At 40.4% G+C, this 16,578-nt stretch overlaps 1 protein-coding gene across 8 annotated transcripts in view; it reads left to right on the forward strand.

The window, feature by feature from the left end:
• The window catches only part of PPFIA1 (PTPRF interacting protein alpha 1), a 91,058-nt gene that overhangs the window by 45,261 nt on the left and 29,219 nt on the right, over window positions 1-16,578 (forward strand). For 6 of the 8 annotated variants that reach the window (XM_019551627.1, XM_019551629.1, XM_019551632.1 and 3 more), the window contains exons 10-19: window positions 2-85; window positions 1,630-1,761; window positions 5,031-5,093; window positions 7,925-8,004; window positions 8,218-8,368; window positions 9,125-9,348; window positions 11,723-11,957; window positions 14,165-14,194; window positions 15,512-15,663; window positions 16,377-16,549. In XM_019551627.1, the coding sequence (XP_019407172.1) occupies window positions 2-85; window positions 1,630-1,761; window positions 5,031-5,093; window positions 7,925-8,004; window positions 8,218-8,368; window positions 9,125-9,348; window positions 11,723-11,957; window positions 14,165-14,194; window positions 15,512-15,663; window positions 16,377-16,549 (1,324 nt within the window). The remainder of the gene's footprint in view (window position 1; window positions 86-1,629; window positions 1,762-5,030; window positions 5,094-7,924; window positions 8,005-8,217; window positions 8,369-9,124; window positions 9,349-11,722; window positions 11,958-14,164; window positions 14,195-15,511; window positions 15,664-16,376; window positions 16,550-16,578) is intronic. The other 2 variants (XM_019551630.1, XM_019551633.1) reach the window with 1 other exon arrangement.

Raw genomic sequence — 16,578 nt, forward strand, 5'->3', positions numbered from 1 at the left:
GGCAGAGGAAAGGCATGGCAACATTGAAGAAAGGTTAAGGCAGATGGAAGCACAACTGGAGGAAAAGAATCAGGAATTGCAAAGGGTATTTATCTACATGTTTTTGGTATAAAAAAATCAAGTTCTGATTCCATGTCTGCATGGCAACTTAGTGCTGTGTTTTTGGGAGAGCTACCTTGCTCATATGTCCAAACTCTAATATAGGACTAAATGTTTCTGCCAGTGATCAGTAACATTTTGTGGGAGGTGAGGGGGCACTTAATTGTTGCAGCCATTGCTCCATTTGCAGTGCTACCACTTATCCCTGCCACCTGGGCCAAGCGTCATTGCTGTAATGCTGCAGAAGTCCACTGGCTCTATGGGTTGGTTCTGGTCTGCAGGCCATAGGTTGCCGACCCTAAGGTTATGGTTGCTTGGAGATCCGATTACTTGTTCTCCTTAAATCTTAAATTTTAATCTCCAGGTTTGAGTTCCCAGCTAAAATTTGAAATAAAAGTTTGAAGGAGCCAATTTATTACACTTCTTCTAATGATTAGGTAGAATAACATCCTCTAGAGCAGGAACCTACACCAGAACCAGGCAATGAGCAGCTGTGTAAATTGGGCAGCTTCCAGCTGTGCCTGTACCATTGCTTCTTCTCTGCTGTCTTGGTTCCAGTCTGACATGGGCCAGGTGGTTTGTGGTACATCAGCAATGAGGTCTTTCCATGCATTTGTGCTGGGGCCAGGCATCTGGGAGCTGCATCCACATCACGGTCGCTTTTTCCAGCTCCAGACTCCCTGGCTACAGTGTGAGTGCAACTTCAAGCCAGTGGGAAACTGCGCTGGGATTAGGTGTCTGCAAACTATGCCTATGATGCTGCTGCTGCTTCTCCTCCCCAAACACCTGTACTTCAGGTGTAGTGCAGGGGCAGCTTCTAGTTGTGCCCATGTTGCAGCAACAGAGTAGTGGCAGCATAGAGTTTGCAGGTACCTTGTCCCCATACAACTTCTCTCAGCATGGAAGCTGTACCTATATCACAGCTGGGGTGTTGGGGAGCTGAGAGAAGTGACAGTGGTAAAACATGGGGAAAACCACTTGCTGCTGATGTGCTGCTGAAGCCAGCTGGCCAGTGTGGGACCTGTTTGAAATTCCTATTTGAATTTGGATTCCTCTTTGAAATCTCTGGGTATCTTGTAAATCATGTTTGCTCTCCTAACAGTGCCAACACTGAGGCACCCCATGATACCCTTGGAAAAATCTCATGGCATCCCAGGGTGTTACTGCACCCTGGTTAAGAATCACTGGTCTAGAACCTGTAAATGGTGGAAAATTAACCAGAAGAATGTAAATGGGTGGTGTTGACTCTCTCAGCTTTGAAATCTGCTCAGTCATCAGACAATAAACCTGGGTTTAAAATGCTATGGATTTAGTACTTCTGATTAACTAAAGATCTTGTAATGTCCCTGCATGTCTTGGGGCACCTGGGTATCTAGGTTTCGAAGAAAAGAGTAAGTGAGAGTTAACGAAGCTCACGGTTTTCACAACTTGGCAGACTTTCCTGTGCAATGCTCTTAAGATAATTTGTGGAATAGATTACAGCAACAGTTTTATCCTAACAAAATTGTCAATCTTTCCTGAATAATTCAGGCTAGACAAAGAGAGAAGATGAATGAAGAACATAATAAACGCTTATCAGATACTGTTGACAAGCTTTTATCTGAATCCAATGAGAGACTTCAGCTTCATCTGAAGGAAAGGATGGCTGCCTTGGAAGACAAGGTAGAACTTCATTTAACATGCAATTGATTAGTCATATCCTGGTATAGCATTATACAACATTAATTGAATAGTCTTCAATTAATCCTTTACTGATAAATAGCATCCATTTAGAGATACTGTCAGCATGACTTTTTTTTAATAGATTTCAAAAGGCTCTTGGTTTTCTTGAACCATTGTTACGACAGATTGTATGTCATGAGTCTTAAGGCAAAACATTCTGAGTGCTTACCTAAGAACGTTTTTTTTATTCCCTACTGTATAATTGAAATTGCTCAGGGTCATACAATAAGTTTATTAAAGAGCCATGACCAGAACTTACATTTCAAATGCATTTCAGCTCTGTCTCTGACAATATTTTTTGCCTAGTCCTGGTTATTTCTGGATCATAGTTTCATAGTTGGTAGGGTGGGAAGGGACCTGAGCAGATCATCGAGTCTGACCCCCTGCCATGGCAGGAAAGAGTACTGGGATCAAATGACCCTGGCAAGGTGTTCATCCAGCCTCCTCTTAAAGACCTCCAAGGTAGGAGCCAGCACCACTTCTCTTGGAAGTTGGTTAGAGATCCTAGCCACCCTGACATGGTGGTAATCTTGACAGCAGGACCCCTTTACTTCCTACTTTACTATGAAAATGATTATGAGGTTGTGTAAGTTTATTTCCATAGCCATTTATTGCACACTTGAGACCCCTCTCAATATCCTGTCCTTTCCCCTGCTAATTTAGTTCATTTTCCAGATGGGTATTGTGCAGCTTGCAGGACCTTAGATGTACTGGTTCACTTTCATATTTAGCTGTCCATGGTTTTCTCTTCCAAAGGGTGTTTTGTGTGTTCCATGAAGGATTCTTTCATCAAAGGAGTGCTGTCTGTGGTAGCTTTCTCTTTCTCTGATACTAATTTCAGTTTACTTTCACCCAAGCATGCAGTTTTCTAGTCTCTTTTTTTTTTAGCTTGGGGTGCTTACCTGGGGGAATTTATACTGAAAATTTTAAGTAGCTTTCTTCGAAGTCCTAGGGTCCATATACTATTTATGCATTTATTGCATGACCTGGACATTGTTTATTGCATGACTTGGACACTGCTGCCCACCCCCCTACCTCCCTTCTGAGGTAGAGCTGCAGCCTGAGGGGAGCGGCAGCCAGACCATGGCTGCAGGGTACAGCTGCAGCCCTGTGCAAGAGGGGCTGACAGTGGGAGGAAGTGAAGTCAGGGTGGCCCCCTGCCAACATAGGTGCTGGAAGGCCAGAGCTAACAGGACTTAGCTCCCCCAAATGTGGGGCAGCATGTAAGGCTGCAAGGCAGCTCAGCCGCGGGCTCTGACCAGCTGCATTGGGGAGGGGCGTTCATGCAGCCAGGATTGCAGCCTGGCATGTGAATGACTGGCTGCCCAGCACAGTAGGCAAGTACCAGTCTACTCTGTGAAGGGGCTGGCAGGGTGGGGCACAGGGCAGATGGAGGCCCCAGCAGTGAGGGAGGGAGCAAGGCAGGGGCGGGGGTGAATGGGGCCCAGGTCGGGTCGCTTGGTGGGACAGCTGGAGCCTGAGTGGCTCGTCCAGGGGCACGCTAGGAGGCTCCTGTTGCTGTGCGCATCTCACACATGGCATTGTGTCATTCCTGGGGCAGCTACAGTGGGGTGCAAAGCACAGCAGCAGCCATTTCCACCCTGCGCACAGATCAGGGGTGCACATGCCTCCTGGACTTCCACCAGCATGCACACAGTGGCAGAAAGCCCTCTGCACCACTGGGTGGGCTGCCCGGGCTTGGATTGTCCCACCACCTGGCCCAGCTAGGGCCCCATTCATCCCTCCCCTGTCCCTCTCTCTTCCTCACTGCCGGAAGCCTTGATCTGCACCCTGCTCCACACACACCTCTTCCCCCACAGACTTACCTGCTGGGCGGCGGGGGAAGACGTGTACACACTCAGCACACCCAAATAATTTTTTATGCCTGTGCCTGCCAGTCTGTTAGTCCTTGCATTGCTGGAGATGCAACTGGTGCAGGATTCCCAGGAGCAACAGCAACAAGAAGTCTTGTGGTCCCACTCTGCTCTCCTGCCCTGCGTCCCACCTGCTGGGCTACGGGGGTGGCTCCATCCAGCCTGCAGCCCAGTGCCATCTGTGGGTGCAGAAATCTGGGAGGGGGCACTTGCCCCCCCCCCCCCACATTCTCCCCTTCAATACATCACCTATGCTTCCCTTCCTCCTCCCTCCTTGTCACCTTCTACCATTGTGATCACAGAGAAAACCAGGATCCTTGATGGTTATTAGAAAGTTTCTATCTTCCCAGAATGGAGTTAAAAGATTTTATGAGGGTTTCTGTGTAGCTGTCAAATGATATTAGAAATCTTAGTATGGGGAGAGTTTAAGCAGAGAGATTGCCATACCTAGTTATAAAATAGAAATGTGTGTATATATTACAGTTTCTCAGTAACGTACTGTGTGAGGGATCCTGGTTTTTTCTCTATTTAAAAATCCCAGATTCTCTGATTTAAAACCCCCAAATCTGTGTGTTTTCCACAATTTAAAATGAAACACTGTGTATGCATGCACGCATGAATGGGTGCATTATATTGATGCATTTTTAACATAATATTTACAATTTTAAAGCAGTTGGAAGCCTATGAGTGCCTCAATTATTATAAGAAAAAAAATTCTAAATACTTTGAATATTTTGGCATTTGATTTGGGGGTGGGTTTTTTTTTTTTATCATGGAAAATTGGAGCTCCCCTGCCCCTTTTGCTCACCAGAATGTGAGTCCAGTTGCAGCTGTTCCCCTGAGCAACCTTTGATATGCCAGTTCCCTGCCGCTGCCCCTCATTCCCAAGCCATAGCCTGGATCCCTGGTGATGATGCATATAACAGCACTGTGCTAAAAAATACTATATGCAGCATTTCTGGAAGATTATAGTATCAGTAAGCACATCAGAGATAAAATTGGTATAAAAAGCATCTAAAAATAAAGAACGGCTATACATCTGTCACAGTGCAGCAGTCCTTTAATTGATTGAGTTATGTTTTGTTCATTTGTATCATTAGTAATTTAGTTTGTTATTGGAGCACAGATTCAGGATTCTGAACCTTTTGGCTTTAGTCACTGCATAACAGTGCTAAGTATGATAAATGCATTTGTTTCAGTAGATGAGACTCAAGCTGTTGCAGTCACTTCTTATAAAGTAGACATAGTCATTTTTCAGAATTTAAGTATTCTTAATCCTTATAAATTTGTTATGACTTAACAGTAACCTAACTCATTCAATAAATTTTATTTTAGAACTCTCTTCTTCGAGATATTGAAAATGCAAAGAAACAAATAGATGAGCTTCAACATGAAAAGGTACTATTAAATTTTCATATCAAAGTGTAACTATTCCACTGGAACATATTGGTATAGGATGTGAGGTTGTTTCACATTTAAGTTTCTAGTTTAGCATAGCATGCTGTTTAAACAGTCTAGGTTTCTTGGGGCATTATTATTGTTGTTATTCATTCCTCTTTTCAGGCCAGGGGCTCAATCCCATTGTCCATCTGTCAGTCGCCTCTTTCTCCACCCCCTAGCAGCTACTTAGGCACTTGGCACATGTTTATTTAATGGCATAATTTAGATCTAATCCCCAGTCCCAACAATCATGCCTCCTGCCATGCCATACTTACATGGCAGGACATGCGATTTTTTTTTTTGGTGATTGGGGATCAGGTACAAACTGCTCATCGTTGCAGACGGAGCCTGGGATCATGATCCTGGGCTCTCTCTGCATTGGCAAATTGATAGCTGAGTGCCCACAGCCTCATAGGAAACAGTGTGGTCCTGGAGCTGTGACTGACCATAAGCTAGGAGTTGGTCTGAGCCTGGAACCACACCAGAGCTAGTTTGAGACTCTAGCTGCTAGTGGCCATCCACAGATTACGAGTCCCAGGCCCATAATCTCGCTGTGACCAGCACCAGAGCCCTGTGCACCCTAATGTCAGAAAAGCTTGCATGCAGCCTACCTGCACACTTGTTTGTTTTTTATTTTATTTTTTTTAAGGTCCCAGTGTGCTGGGGTCCAGGAGACGTTCCCTGATCCCAGGGTGTCTGCAAGCCAGGGATGTTAGAAAATGATGTATAACTGGGTTGCACATCCAGTTTTTGAAGGATATGGCACACGGGACCCGTGGGATGACAGAACTTTTCCCAGGGTCCTCCTAGGCAAGATATCTCAAGTCTCTTGTCCTGCAGCTTCCTGGGCCTCAGCAGACCTCCTTGAAAGCCGGTCTTAGAGCTGTGACTTTGGAGCTGGGGAGATGAAGAGTCCCTGCAAAGGCCCTGTGTTGGAGGACATATGGCATCTCTCAGAGTTTCAGGTGTTTGTCAGAGATGGTATCTATGAAAATTGGACCTGGGTTTTACAGTCTTCCCATGTCCTACATACAGAGCATTTCCCAGGAGCATGGATTTTCTTGAACAATAAAGAACCAGTCAGTACAGGCATGATATCCAGCCCCTGAAGCTGTATAATTTGGTCTGTGGGTCACTGGACCAACCCCATGTGCCAGTCTTGTGTGCTGGACTCCACGGTGCTTGTGCTGCAGACAGCACAGGCAGGTGGTCCAGGACACCATGCAGCCCGCACCCTGAACCTCTTGTGCCATGTGCACAGTGAGTCTTGGGCCAAGTGCATGCAGCACATGGTGCACAGGAATGGACTGGCTCCACAACGCATGGACTAGACATGATGCTGTGGCCATTTCATGGAAGGTTTGTTTCGGTCCAGCTTGCAGACAGGCTCAGGGACGCTTATCTGATTGACCATCGCGTGAGCATGAGCTGGCATTGCAATGCTGTGGCCAGCAGGGCATACAACACACTGGCATGCATTAACCGTTACATCTCATGCAAAGCTAAGGAAGTGATACTCCCACTATACTCTGCACTGGTGAGACCACAGCTGGATTACTGCATCCAGTTATGGGTGCTGCACTTCAACAAGGATGTGTAAAAACTTGAGATGGTCCAGAGAAGAGCCACCCATATGATCAGGGACTTCCAAGACAAGCCATACAAGGAGAGGCTGAGGGACTTGGGCCTCTTCAGCCTACAGAAGAGAAGGCTGAGAGGGACTTGGTAGTGGCTTACCACTACATCAGGGGAGTACATCAAGAAGTCAGTGAATGGCTGTTCACCAGGGCACCCCGATAAAGACAGGAGCAATGAATATAAACTCCTGGAAAGCTGCTTCAGGCTCAGTTCCAGGAAAAGCTCCTTCACAGTCAGGGTGTCCAGACTATGGAATACAGGCATACCTCGGAGATATTGTGGGTTCAGTTCCAGACCACCGCAATAAAGCGAGTCGCAGGAATTTTCTGGTTTCCCAGTGCATATAAAAGTTATGTTTACACTATACTGTAGTCCATTAAGTGTGCAGTAGCATTATGTCTTAAAAAAAAAAAAAAAGTACATACCTTAATTAAAAAATACTTTATTGCTAAAAAAAATACTAACCAGGGGAAAAATGGCGCCGATAGACTTGCTCGACGCAGGGTTGCCACAAACCTTCAATTTTTAAAAAAAAACGCAATATCTGCAAAGCGCAATAAAGCGAAGCGCAGTAAAATGAGGTATGCCTGTAAACTTCCTGCAGAGGTGGTACAGTCACCTACCCTGGAAATCTTCAGAAGGAGAGTGGACAGTCACCTCGCTGGGGGCACCCCAGTTGTCTTTTCCTGCCTAGTGCAGGGGGACTGGACCCGATGATCTACAAGGTCCCTTCCAGCCCCTAACAATCTATGAGTCTGGTTCATTGGGCCATATGCGTTTGACACCCTGATCTAAGCAAAATGTAAATTACATGTGGATCGTGTCTTATTCAGCAGTTTCAGGTTAAATAAACAAACAAAAAGTACCTAGAGTAATCATATAAAGACATCTTGGTTATCCTACCTCTTCAGATAATGTTTCTGTTGTTGGTTGACTAATGGTGGTGATGTAATGGGTTGCTGCTAAGAATATAAGAAGTTTTCAGAGATAACGCTTCATTGAGGAGCAGAGTCGGAAGCATTGATAATGTAATCGCTGAACTTTGTGAAAAGTTCTTAGGGATTTCAAGATGCATGTTTTTCTAAATTAATGTAATGGCAAAGCTGTTTCAAACAAACATTCCTGACTTCCTTCTGTTCTTCTCTTTGCAGGATCAGTTGGTACTAAATGTAGAAACAATGAGGACTGAAAATGACCAAATGAGAATCAGAGCCACTTCCCTTCATCATAGGTAGAGCCATTTGATAAGAGTATTATTTCAGTATATTCAGCTTTTCTAAACTTAAATGATAATAAATAGAGAAGGAATCAGAAAAGCTTTTATAAGGTGCATTCATAAAAAACTTTTTTTCCTAGTTACAGTATTACCTTCTAAAATTTAAAACTGAGGACTCGGAGCTAGTCTTTCTCTCATCTCTAAAAGAACCTTTTCTTCGTGTTTTAGCTGGCAACATTTGGGTAGTGTACCAGATTTCAGATATCCAATGCCACCTTCATCTGTGACCGACAGTCATACAGATCCCTATAACACCTCATCAGTGTTGAGACGTCCCCAGAAAGGGCGTTTGGCTGCTCTCAGAGATGAACCTTCAAAGGTAATGGTACATTAAGAATAATGCTTTGTCAGCGAACTGTGTTTTAGTTTAGTGATCTCTTGGGTAACTGCAGGAAGTTTATTCTGTAGGAATACATATTGAAAGACTGCTGCATAAGATGTTATACAGTGTATTAAAAAGTAGTCTTTGTTATGTTCTGGTTATACTAGATTCTTTGTTCACTACAGTACTGTATAATTATGAGTGTGTTCAGAATGTAATTGAAGCAACTGGAAATAAAACTGATACATTATTGATTGTTTAAAAAGTGCAATAGAAGATACAACCTGAATTCACAATTTGAAAAATGTCTGAAACTTTCTTTTTAATTTGTGTACATTTTTAAAGTTTGTGATAGGATTTAATAGTCCAGTATGTTCAGAAAGAAGCAGAAGAACATTTAACAAGACTCAGTTCTTAAAGAGTCTGATTCTGTTTAAATTAGTTAACCTCTATAATATTGAGAGAGAATTGTTTGGGATACATTTGGCTAGAAAATATTTCTGCCGAACATTTTTGTTCTACAAGTGAATAAGCTTGTAACTCCTTACTGTTGGTGTACAAAGTTTTCTAAAGAATTGGTTTTGCTTTTACTGTCCTTTAAATATTGCCATCTGGATGGATATCTGTAGCATGTAAGTGAAATTGTGCTGACTTCTTTTTTTTTTTTTTTAATCAATTTTAACATTTTGAAAATTTAATAGTAAATCCTTCTCGTTATTAGATTTGGATTTTTAGTCTCTCCTTTTTTCACAGGTTCAGACCCTTAATGAACAGGACTGGGAACGAGCACAGCAAGCAAGTGTGTTGGCAAATGTAGCACAGGCATTTGAGAGTGAAGTTGATGTGTCGGATGGTGAGGATGACAGGGAAACTATATTCAGTTCAGTCGATCTTTTGTCACCTAGTGGTCAGGCTGATGCTCAGACTTTAGCCATGATGCTTCAAGAGCAACTGGATGCAATCAACAAAGAGATTAGGTATGGCTTGCCTACTATTTGCTATTAGGCTAAGTTTCTTTCAAATTAGAAATTAAAGATCTCATGAACTGAGTTGCTGCACTTTTAATATTCTTGTGGAGATGAAAAAAATAAGTGGTAATGCATGCCCAGACTCGTAGAATAGTTTTGATGCACATAAATGAAAACTACCACTTCAGTTGTGATGGTTGTATTAGTTGCTGATGCTGTTAGCAACTGAGTGGTGCTTAACCTTATTTAAATGTATGTGTACTAAATCACTGCTCAGTGGATCTACATGGGCACTTTCCCATGGAGCAGACTAATTAGCTCCACAGTAAAGTGTCACAGTCTATACCAGGGGTTGGCCATGGTTTTGAAGCACAGTGCCAAAAACACCCACAACCTTGACTCGTAAGATGTTGGCGCCAGAGCCATAAAGGGACTGATCCATGTTGTGGCAGCGCAGCCGTGGCCCCTTTCCCCACTATCCGCCCCAAGGCATATATGCCCAGCAGAATCCCTTCTCATGTCATGCTTTGTTACCTGTCGGGTTGCCTATCCCTGGTCTACACACATTCCTGTATTAGAGTTCAGTAAATTAATTAATTCAGTACACTCTGCTCTGAGACAGTACTGTCTTACAGCAGATTATTAAGTTCACCGCCAGGGGCAAATTGCACCCAGTCAGCTCAGCCAGCCATGGGCCACACCCCTGGCTCCTACCAGCCCCTCCACCATCTGGAGCCCAGAGCTGACTTCCCATTTCCCCTGTCAGCCCAGGGCTGCTCTGCCATGGCTCAAATTGCTGCTGTCCTGGTCTCATGTGTAGACGTTGCACCCAGGAGTGGTGGACTCCAGTTCAAATGTCTGTGGAGTTTGTGTCATGTTAATTGCACATGTAGATGCACCCAGTGTGGCTGACTGTTCTCTTACACTTAACTCTAGCAACTGTTACTGTTTTTATAAAGTTTTGTAAAGGGGTCAAAAGTAGACCCCTTTATAAGAGATGAAATAATTGAACATAATGGAGTAATACTGAAAAGTGTTTTTCTCTCATTTCTGCATCTTTAATATGACCTTGAGGTTTTATCTAAATGGTAAAATATTAGTTGAATAATAGTTGTTACATACTTTGGATGTAATTTTTTTCATCCAAGACCACTGAAACTTTTTACAAATAAGTGATTCATAGAGGCATGTTAGATTTGTCCATGAATTGACATGGACTATAGGAATTTTTGCCTTCCCCTTTTAGCAGTGGCCTGGTTTTCTTCCTTGGATATACTGAGCATATTTTAACAACTACTTCCTGTCCTTACAGTGGCAGGACACTACCAGTGCTCTCATCCCTCCTGCTTTATCTATGGCAAGTTAAAAATTGTTTTTGAAGTTTCTGGCACCATGCCTCCCTGTTGTGTGTAAAGATGTGTTCCTAAAGTTAAGAACAGGTTCAACACATTCTTGCGTAGGATAGTTGAGAGAGGCATGATCCTGCCTTGAGCAGAGGGCTGTATTAGATGACTTCCTGAGCCCCGCCCTGTGTTTTTTCTGTTATAGAAGAAGTCTAATGTTCTAGCCCAGTGATTCTCAACTTAGGGTACTGTGGATGCCACACAAGTTAACATTGTTAGGTGTGCAAATGTGATAAACCCAGAGATTTAAAGTGGGAATACATAGTGTTAAAAGCATGCTAACCTGTTGTGGTCTGAGTTTTTTTGCAATGAAAGAATTGCTCTATCTTTCTGTTGTCAAAAAGCAAGTGAAAACTAAGAGCTGGCATTTTCTGAGAAGTGCTTTGAATCTAATAAATTTGAGAACTGCTGTGCTAGCCACAAAGCCTGCCTTTTTAAACCATTGCTTGGTTATTTTTAATGCATTTATTTATTTGTTGGGTGGTTGGTTGATTGATTTTTTTTTTTTAATGTGAAGTTATTGCAAAATATTAAAAAATGGTCCTGCTATACAGCTTTCTATGGTCAGCTTTCCTTCTTTAACCCAGTTTGTTATGCCTAAAAAAATTTTGGGGGTTCTTCCTTTAAACTGTTGTTCTCCTGAAAGCCAGCAATCCCTGTTGTTGCCTCCAGTGAAGTATTACTGATTTGACAGAACCTAAAAACACTATTGTAGTAATGATAGTTATGCAAACTATTGTTACTCAGTCACATTTGGTTTTTGTCATATTGCTATCCTCTGGAATATCAGTTTCTTTCCCTAGTTGCAGCTGTCTCATCTTTTCTCAGGTTTAAAAAAAGAAAATAATCATTCTCCACTACCCTGTTCCTATATGTGACTGTTTATTTGAATCTTGCATTGTTTTTTCATAAAGCTCATTACACAAGGAAATAGTTAACCCTGGAAGTGAATAAAACATCCAGTCTTTAAACATTTATAGATTGATACAAGAAGAAAAGGAAAATACAGAGCAGCGGGCCGAGGAAATTGAAAGCCGAGTTGGCAGTGGGAGTCTGGACAACCTTGGTCGATTTCGTTCAATGAGTTCCATTCCTGCTCCTTTTCCTGGCAGTTCCCTTGCTGGTTCCTCTCCTCCTGGCAGTGGTCGCTCCACACCAAGACGGATTCCACATAGTCCAGCACGGGAAGTAGACAGACTAGGTATCATGACACTGGTAAGTAATGTATTTTTTTTCTTCCAAAGACAGAATATCTGCAGTCTAAGGGAAGGAATAAACATTATGATTTTTCTCTTTCCAATGTTGTCCTTTCATTTTTATAAAGTTTTTAAATTGCTATCTTTTAATCTTCAAAAATTGTTTCCAAAACGTTAGGGTTCTTGCTTTTCTAATGCAATAAGCCTTGTAAACCAAAGTACTCCCTCTAGTGTTATCTCTGTGGAGTTTCCTGTTCCTGAAACAAGTTTTTCTTTTAAATGCCGCAGTTCTGTTGAATGTTCAACATACAGTGCAAATATGTGTAACCTGTAGTCTTTAATATTAAGCTATTTATATTTACATTTTAATTGCATAGCTATGACATGAGCTGAAATGTGAAAGTTTGACAATTTAGAGAGAGGCTAGTTCAAAGTAGGTTCCAGTCTAAATCCTGTGCTTGCAGAAACCAATTCAAAATGAGTTTAACATCTGTTTCCATGAAAATGGGTCAGAGCATTTATTGCCAAGCTGTTCTTCTTTTCCTCTTTTTACCCTATCTTTATTGAACAATTTAGTTTTAGGTTTTAAAGTATCTAGAAATCTCATGGATTATATGGTTCAGAAGTAACAGATTTTAGTTTGAAATGACAACTTCATAATCTAAAAGCACTAATGTAGTAAAGTATAGTAGTAGTTTTGAACTGTTTGCTTACCCAATAGCTGAGGTTTTTTATTTTTTTAAAGCATAAAAATAAGATGCTAATTTTAAAAAAAAAGCTAGTAGTAAAGTTGAAATATTATCATCTCAACATGATTTTTTTACTTAAAAAAAAAAAATAATTTGGTATTTATAAAAATAGTTAGCAAGTATTAAATATATAACAGAGGTTGCAGTAGTTTACTATCATTGTCAAGTTTTTCAATTTTGTGAATGCAGACTATTTCAGTCTTGGGACCAAACCTTCAGTATTGTTTTATTGAGATTTAAAACTGGGAAAGTGTGCTTTTTTTAAACATGTTCCTGCTACCAGTCTTTAATTTTTTTCATTAGCCTTGTGGTGATCTCATTAATGATACCATGGTCTAATTTTAATCTGAACGTTGGTATGATGTTCATTTTATAGTTTTATACACCTGATTTTTCTGGTTTTAATAAAATGTAAATTGAGTCTGTGCTATGATTTTAAACTTCTTCTAATATGAAATTTTCTGAAATTTAATTTCATCAGTTTATATTAATACATGATTAAGGAAAACTCTCTCTCTCTCTCTCGAAAGAGAGAGAGTTTATGCATGCACACGCACCCTTGCAGAGGTGCATGAAACCTTGCAAATGGCTTATTTTTAATCTTTCCTTTCTTAACATTTTTAATTTGAAATAGTGAACTGAATTTTTTTCATGATTATTTTTGGTCTCTGAATTTTTTTTTCTAAAACCTGCATGTTAAATTATATTAATTGAAGTAACGTTCTACCCCTCAGTTTAAGTTAATGAATTACTTGATTTTTGTTTGGCTCTGTGTGCTGGCGGAGGTGGAGAGGGTCTGAAGTAGGACCTAATGGTTTTTGACTAGGTTAGTGGGGCAAGGAGACATGGTCATGGTAGCCTGTTACCCAGTCATTCTGACACCATAATCTTTGAAAAAACTGTTACTGAAAAAATTGCTGCCAGCATTCAAAACTTCAGAATTTAATAGTGCAGTGTTCCTATTTTGTGTGGGAAAGAAAATGACTACAAAAATAGCTGAGAATGAAGTGAATTAAGTCTAAGGATCTCACTCGGAGAACCTAGTGATCTCAGTCTAAATCCTTGAGTACCACTTGGTTATGAGGCTAAAAGAGTTCTTGCCCCAAAACTGGTATTCTGCCTGTCTTTAAAAATAAGTAAAACAATGTAATTGTTTTTCTCATTCTTTTTTTTTTTCTATTTTAACTTGCCTTGTTGATGAGGGTGAAATATTGTTATCCTCAAGGACCACCGTAGCTAAGTATCTATAGTATGTCCATTGTAAACCTTGATTTTCTTTTTTTTGTTTGTTTTTTGTTTTTTTTAAAGCAATATGTTGTTTAAATATTTAGTAATTTAAGGACATATCAGACTTTAGGATATACACTATAGCATTACTATTTATAATCTTCTAGTATGCTGGTTTTTTGTTTGTGCTTCCAAGTCTGTAATAAATCAGGTTTCTCTTTAAATTTTTTTCTTTTCATGCATCTAACAGCCTAGTGATTTAAGGAAACACCGTAGAAAGGTAAAATCTTCAGCAACTTAGTGACATTTTTTATTGTAAGGTATTAATATAAACGAGATCTCTTACAGGTGTGTGGTATGGCTGTATTATGTTTGTGAATAAATGCAATTAGCTTCATGTTCAGATTTTAACCTTCAGCATTAAAACATGAATAAATGCATTTTTACCATCTTTGGAATAAGTAGATGAGGGGAAATTAGGTCTGCTGTAGAGCAAAATGATCTAAATTACAATGATATTCTTATCCCAAGTAAAGGCTAATGTGTTGTTTTTCATTTACAAGCAGCTATTCTATGACTATGAAAGTGTACTTCTACTGAATTTTAATGATCTTCAAACACACAAGACATTTAACTTAATTTCTGTTCAACCTCTTACTTGAAGGAAGCACTCAAGTACTGATTTGTAAATTTCTAATTCAAAATATCTGATTTAGTAATCTTTTAAGACCGCAACATCCAACTTTAAAACTCTCCTTGTTTCTTTCTCCTAAGTGAAGCTAAAGCACGCTTTGACAGGCTTTACCTGGCTAGGTGTCTTGGTGGTCTTACTTTTAGAACTAATGGAGGGTCAATTTTATTGGGTTTGTGGAGTTATTAAGAATGCTTATGTTCCTAGCTATAGTCAATGAGCAGATTCTAAGTAGGATTTGCCCATAGCCCATACTTTCAGCTAAGGGGTAAATTCAGTAATAGTATCTGCTTGTGAAGGAAGCAGGAAACAGAGAGAGAAGAAGGAAGGAGCAGAAATAAGGCTCTCTGTTCTATTTTGGTGCCTCATAGCTATAAAGCTTAAAAAAAAAAAAAAAAAAAAAGGTGAACAGGTTTTCCTTAAATTCTTGGATAGACTAGAAGTTCATAGCATCTGATTAAACATTTATAGTATCACCTGCAAAAGTTTTTCCTCTCTCTGAAAAAGTTAGTCCCTAAGGGCATTTATACACTTACCTTTGTCTTCTCTGATGCACCGAAAATCCAGCATGTTGGAGCAGACTTGATGAATTGAGTCTGTGGAGCACATAAGCTGACCCACCCAGCGCTGTGTCGCATGCATTTAAATAAATGGCAAAATATACACGCAGAAAATGTGTTTTAGTTCAAAAGCACTCTGCTGCCATTTTCTCAGCGCTGATGTTCATTTCACAATTTATATAAATACATGCGATGCAGCACCCGGCGCTGTGGTGCATTTATGTGTACAAATGCCCTAAGTTGCCACCCTCCCTTGTTTTCTGTCTCCTAATTCTGTGGGCAGTATTCTTATTGGATTATGTAAGAGTTTATGTTGTGTATGCTCAAAATATTATTCCCTCTGTAGTCTCCGGTTTCTAGAGAAGAAATACGAGATGACAAGACCACGATAAAGTGTGAGACATCACCACCATCTTCACCTCGATCTCTGCATTTGGACCGAGTCCATAAAGGAGCTTTGCATACAGTGAGCCATGAAGACATCAGGGACATAAGAAAGTAAGCAAAATAAGGTTACAGTAAATAAGACACTGACATTCTTATAATTCAGGTTAAGATTCTTTCATTCCAGTTTCCTATAAAGTTATTCAGCCTGTATGTTTTTAAGATTAAACTTGTGAAAAGTAAATCAGAAAGAATAATACACTGATTTGCTAGAATGGATTAATAGTCTCTAGCAAAACCCATAGTTTGGCAGTGGTTTTGTGGGGGAAAGCATTCAGGTACCAGAGTATTGTCCTGCATTTTAACATTATGTAAACATTTTATAGAAGAAAGGTAGATAAGAAGTGGTATTTTAATTGAGTGTGCAAATTTTTTCTACTTGTTTGTTATAAATTCAACTTGCAATCAGTTGGATTTGATAAAGAATTTTGATATTTGGAAAATTACATTACAGATTAATTTTAAAGGATATATGAATAACCTACAATTTCTTGCCATACCTTACAAGAATGGATAAGATGCTTACGTGCTGTTAAGTGTGTGTGTGTGTGGTCATGCTCCTTTCTAATTTAGTAACTTCCCTGTGGTGATGCTGTAACAAGTTTTTTGAAGGGAAATGCATTGAAACTGGTAATTTATAAGGTTGCTTGACAGTGTTTAGCATGCACAAATACCTCAAATTGTCATCACAAATGTTGAGCAGTGAAAGGTGGGCTGATTTGCTTTTCATTTGTTCTCTAAGAACTGAAAGTTTTTTTCTTTTGAAGTTCAACAGGCTCTCAAGATGGGCAAGTAAGCAACCCCAGCAGCAGTAATAGTAGCCAGGATTCTCTTCACAAAGCTCCTAAAAAGAAGGGGATCAAATCCTCTATTGGTCGCTTGTTCGGTAAGAAAGAAAAGGGTCGGCCCGGACAAACCAGCAAAGAATCATTGGGACAAGGTTGGTTTATGTTCTAACTTGCATTTATC

The sequence above is a fragment of the Crocodylus porosus genome, unplaced genomic scaffold (assembly GCF_001723895.1).
Source record: "Crocodylus porosus isolate Cpor-Errol unplaced genomic scaffold, CroPor_comp1, whole genome shotgun sequence".
NCBI lineage: Eukaryota > Metazoa > Chordata > Crocodylia > Crocodylidae > Crocodylus > Crocodylus porosus.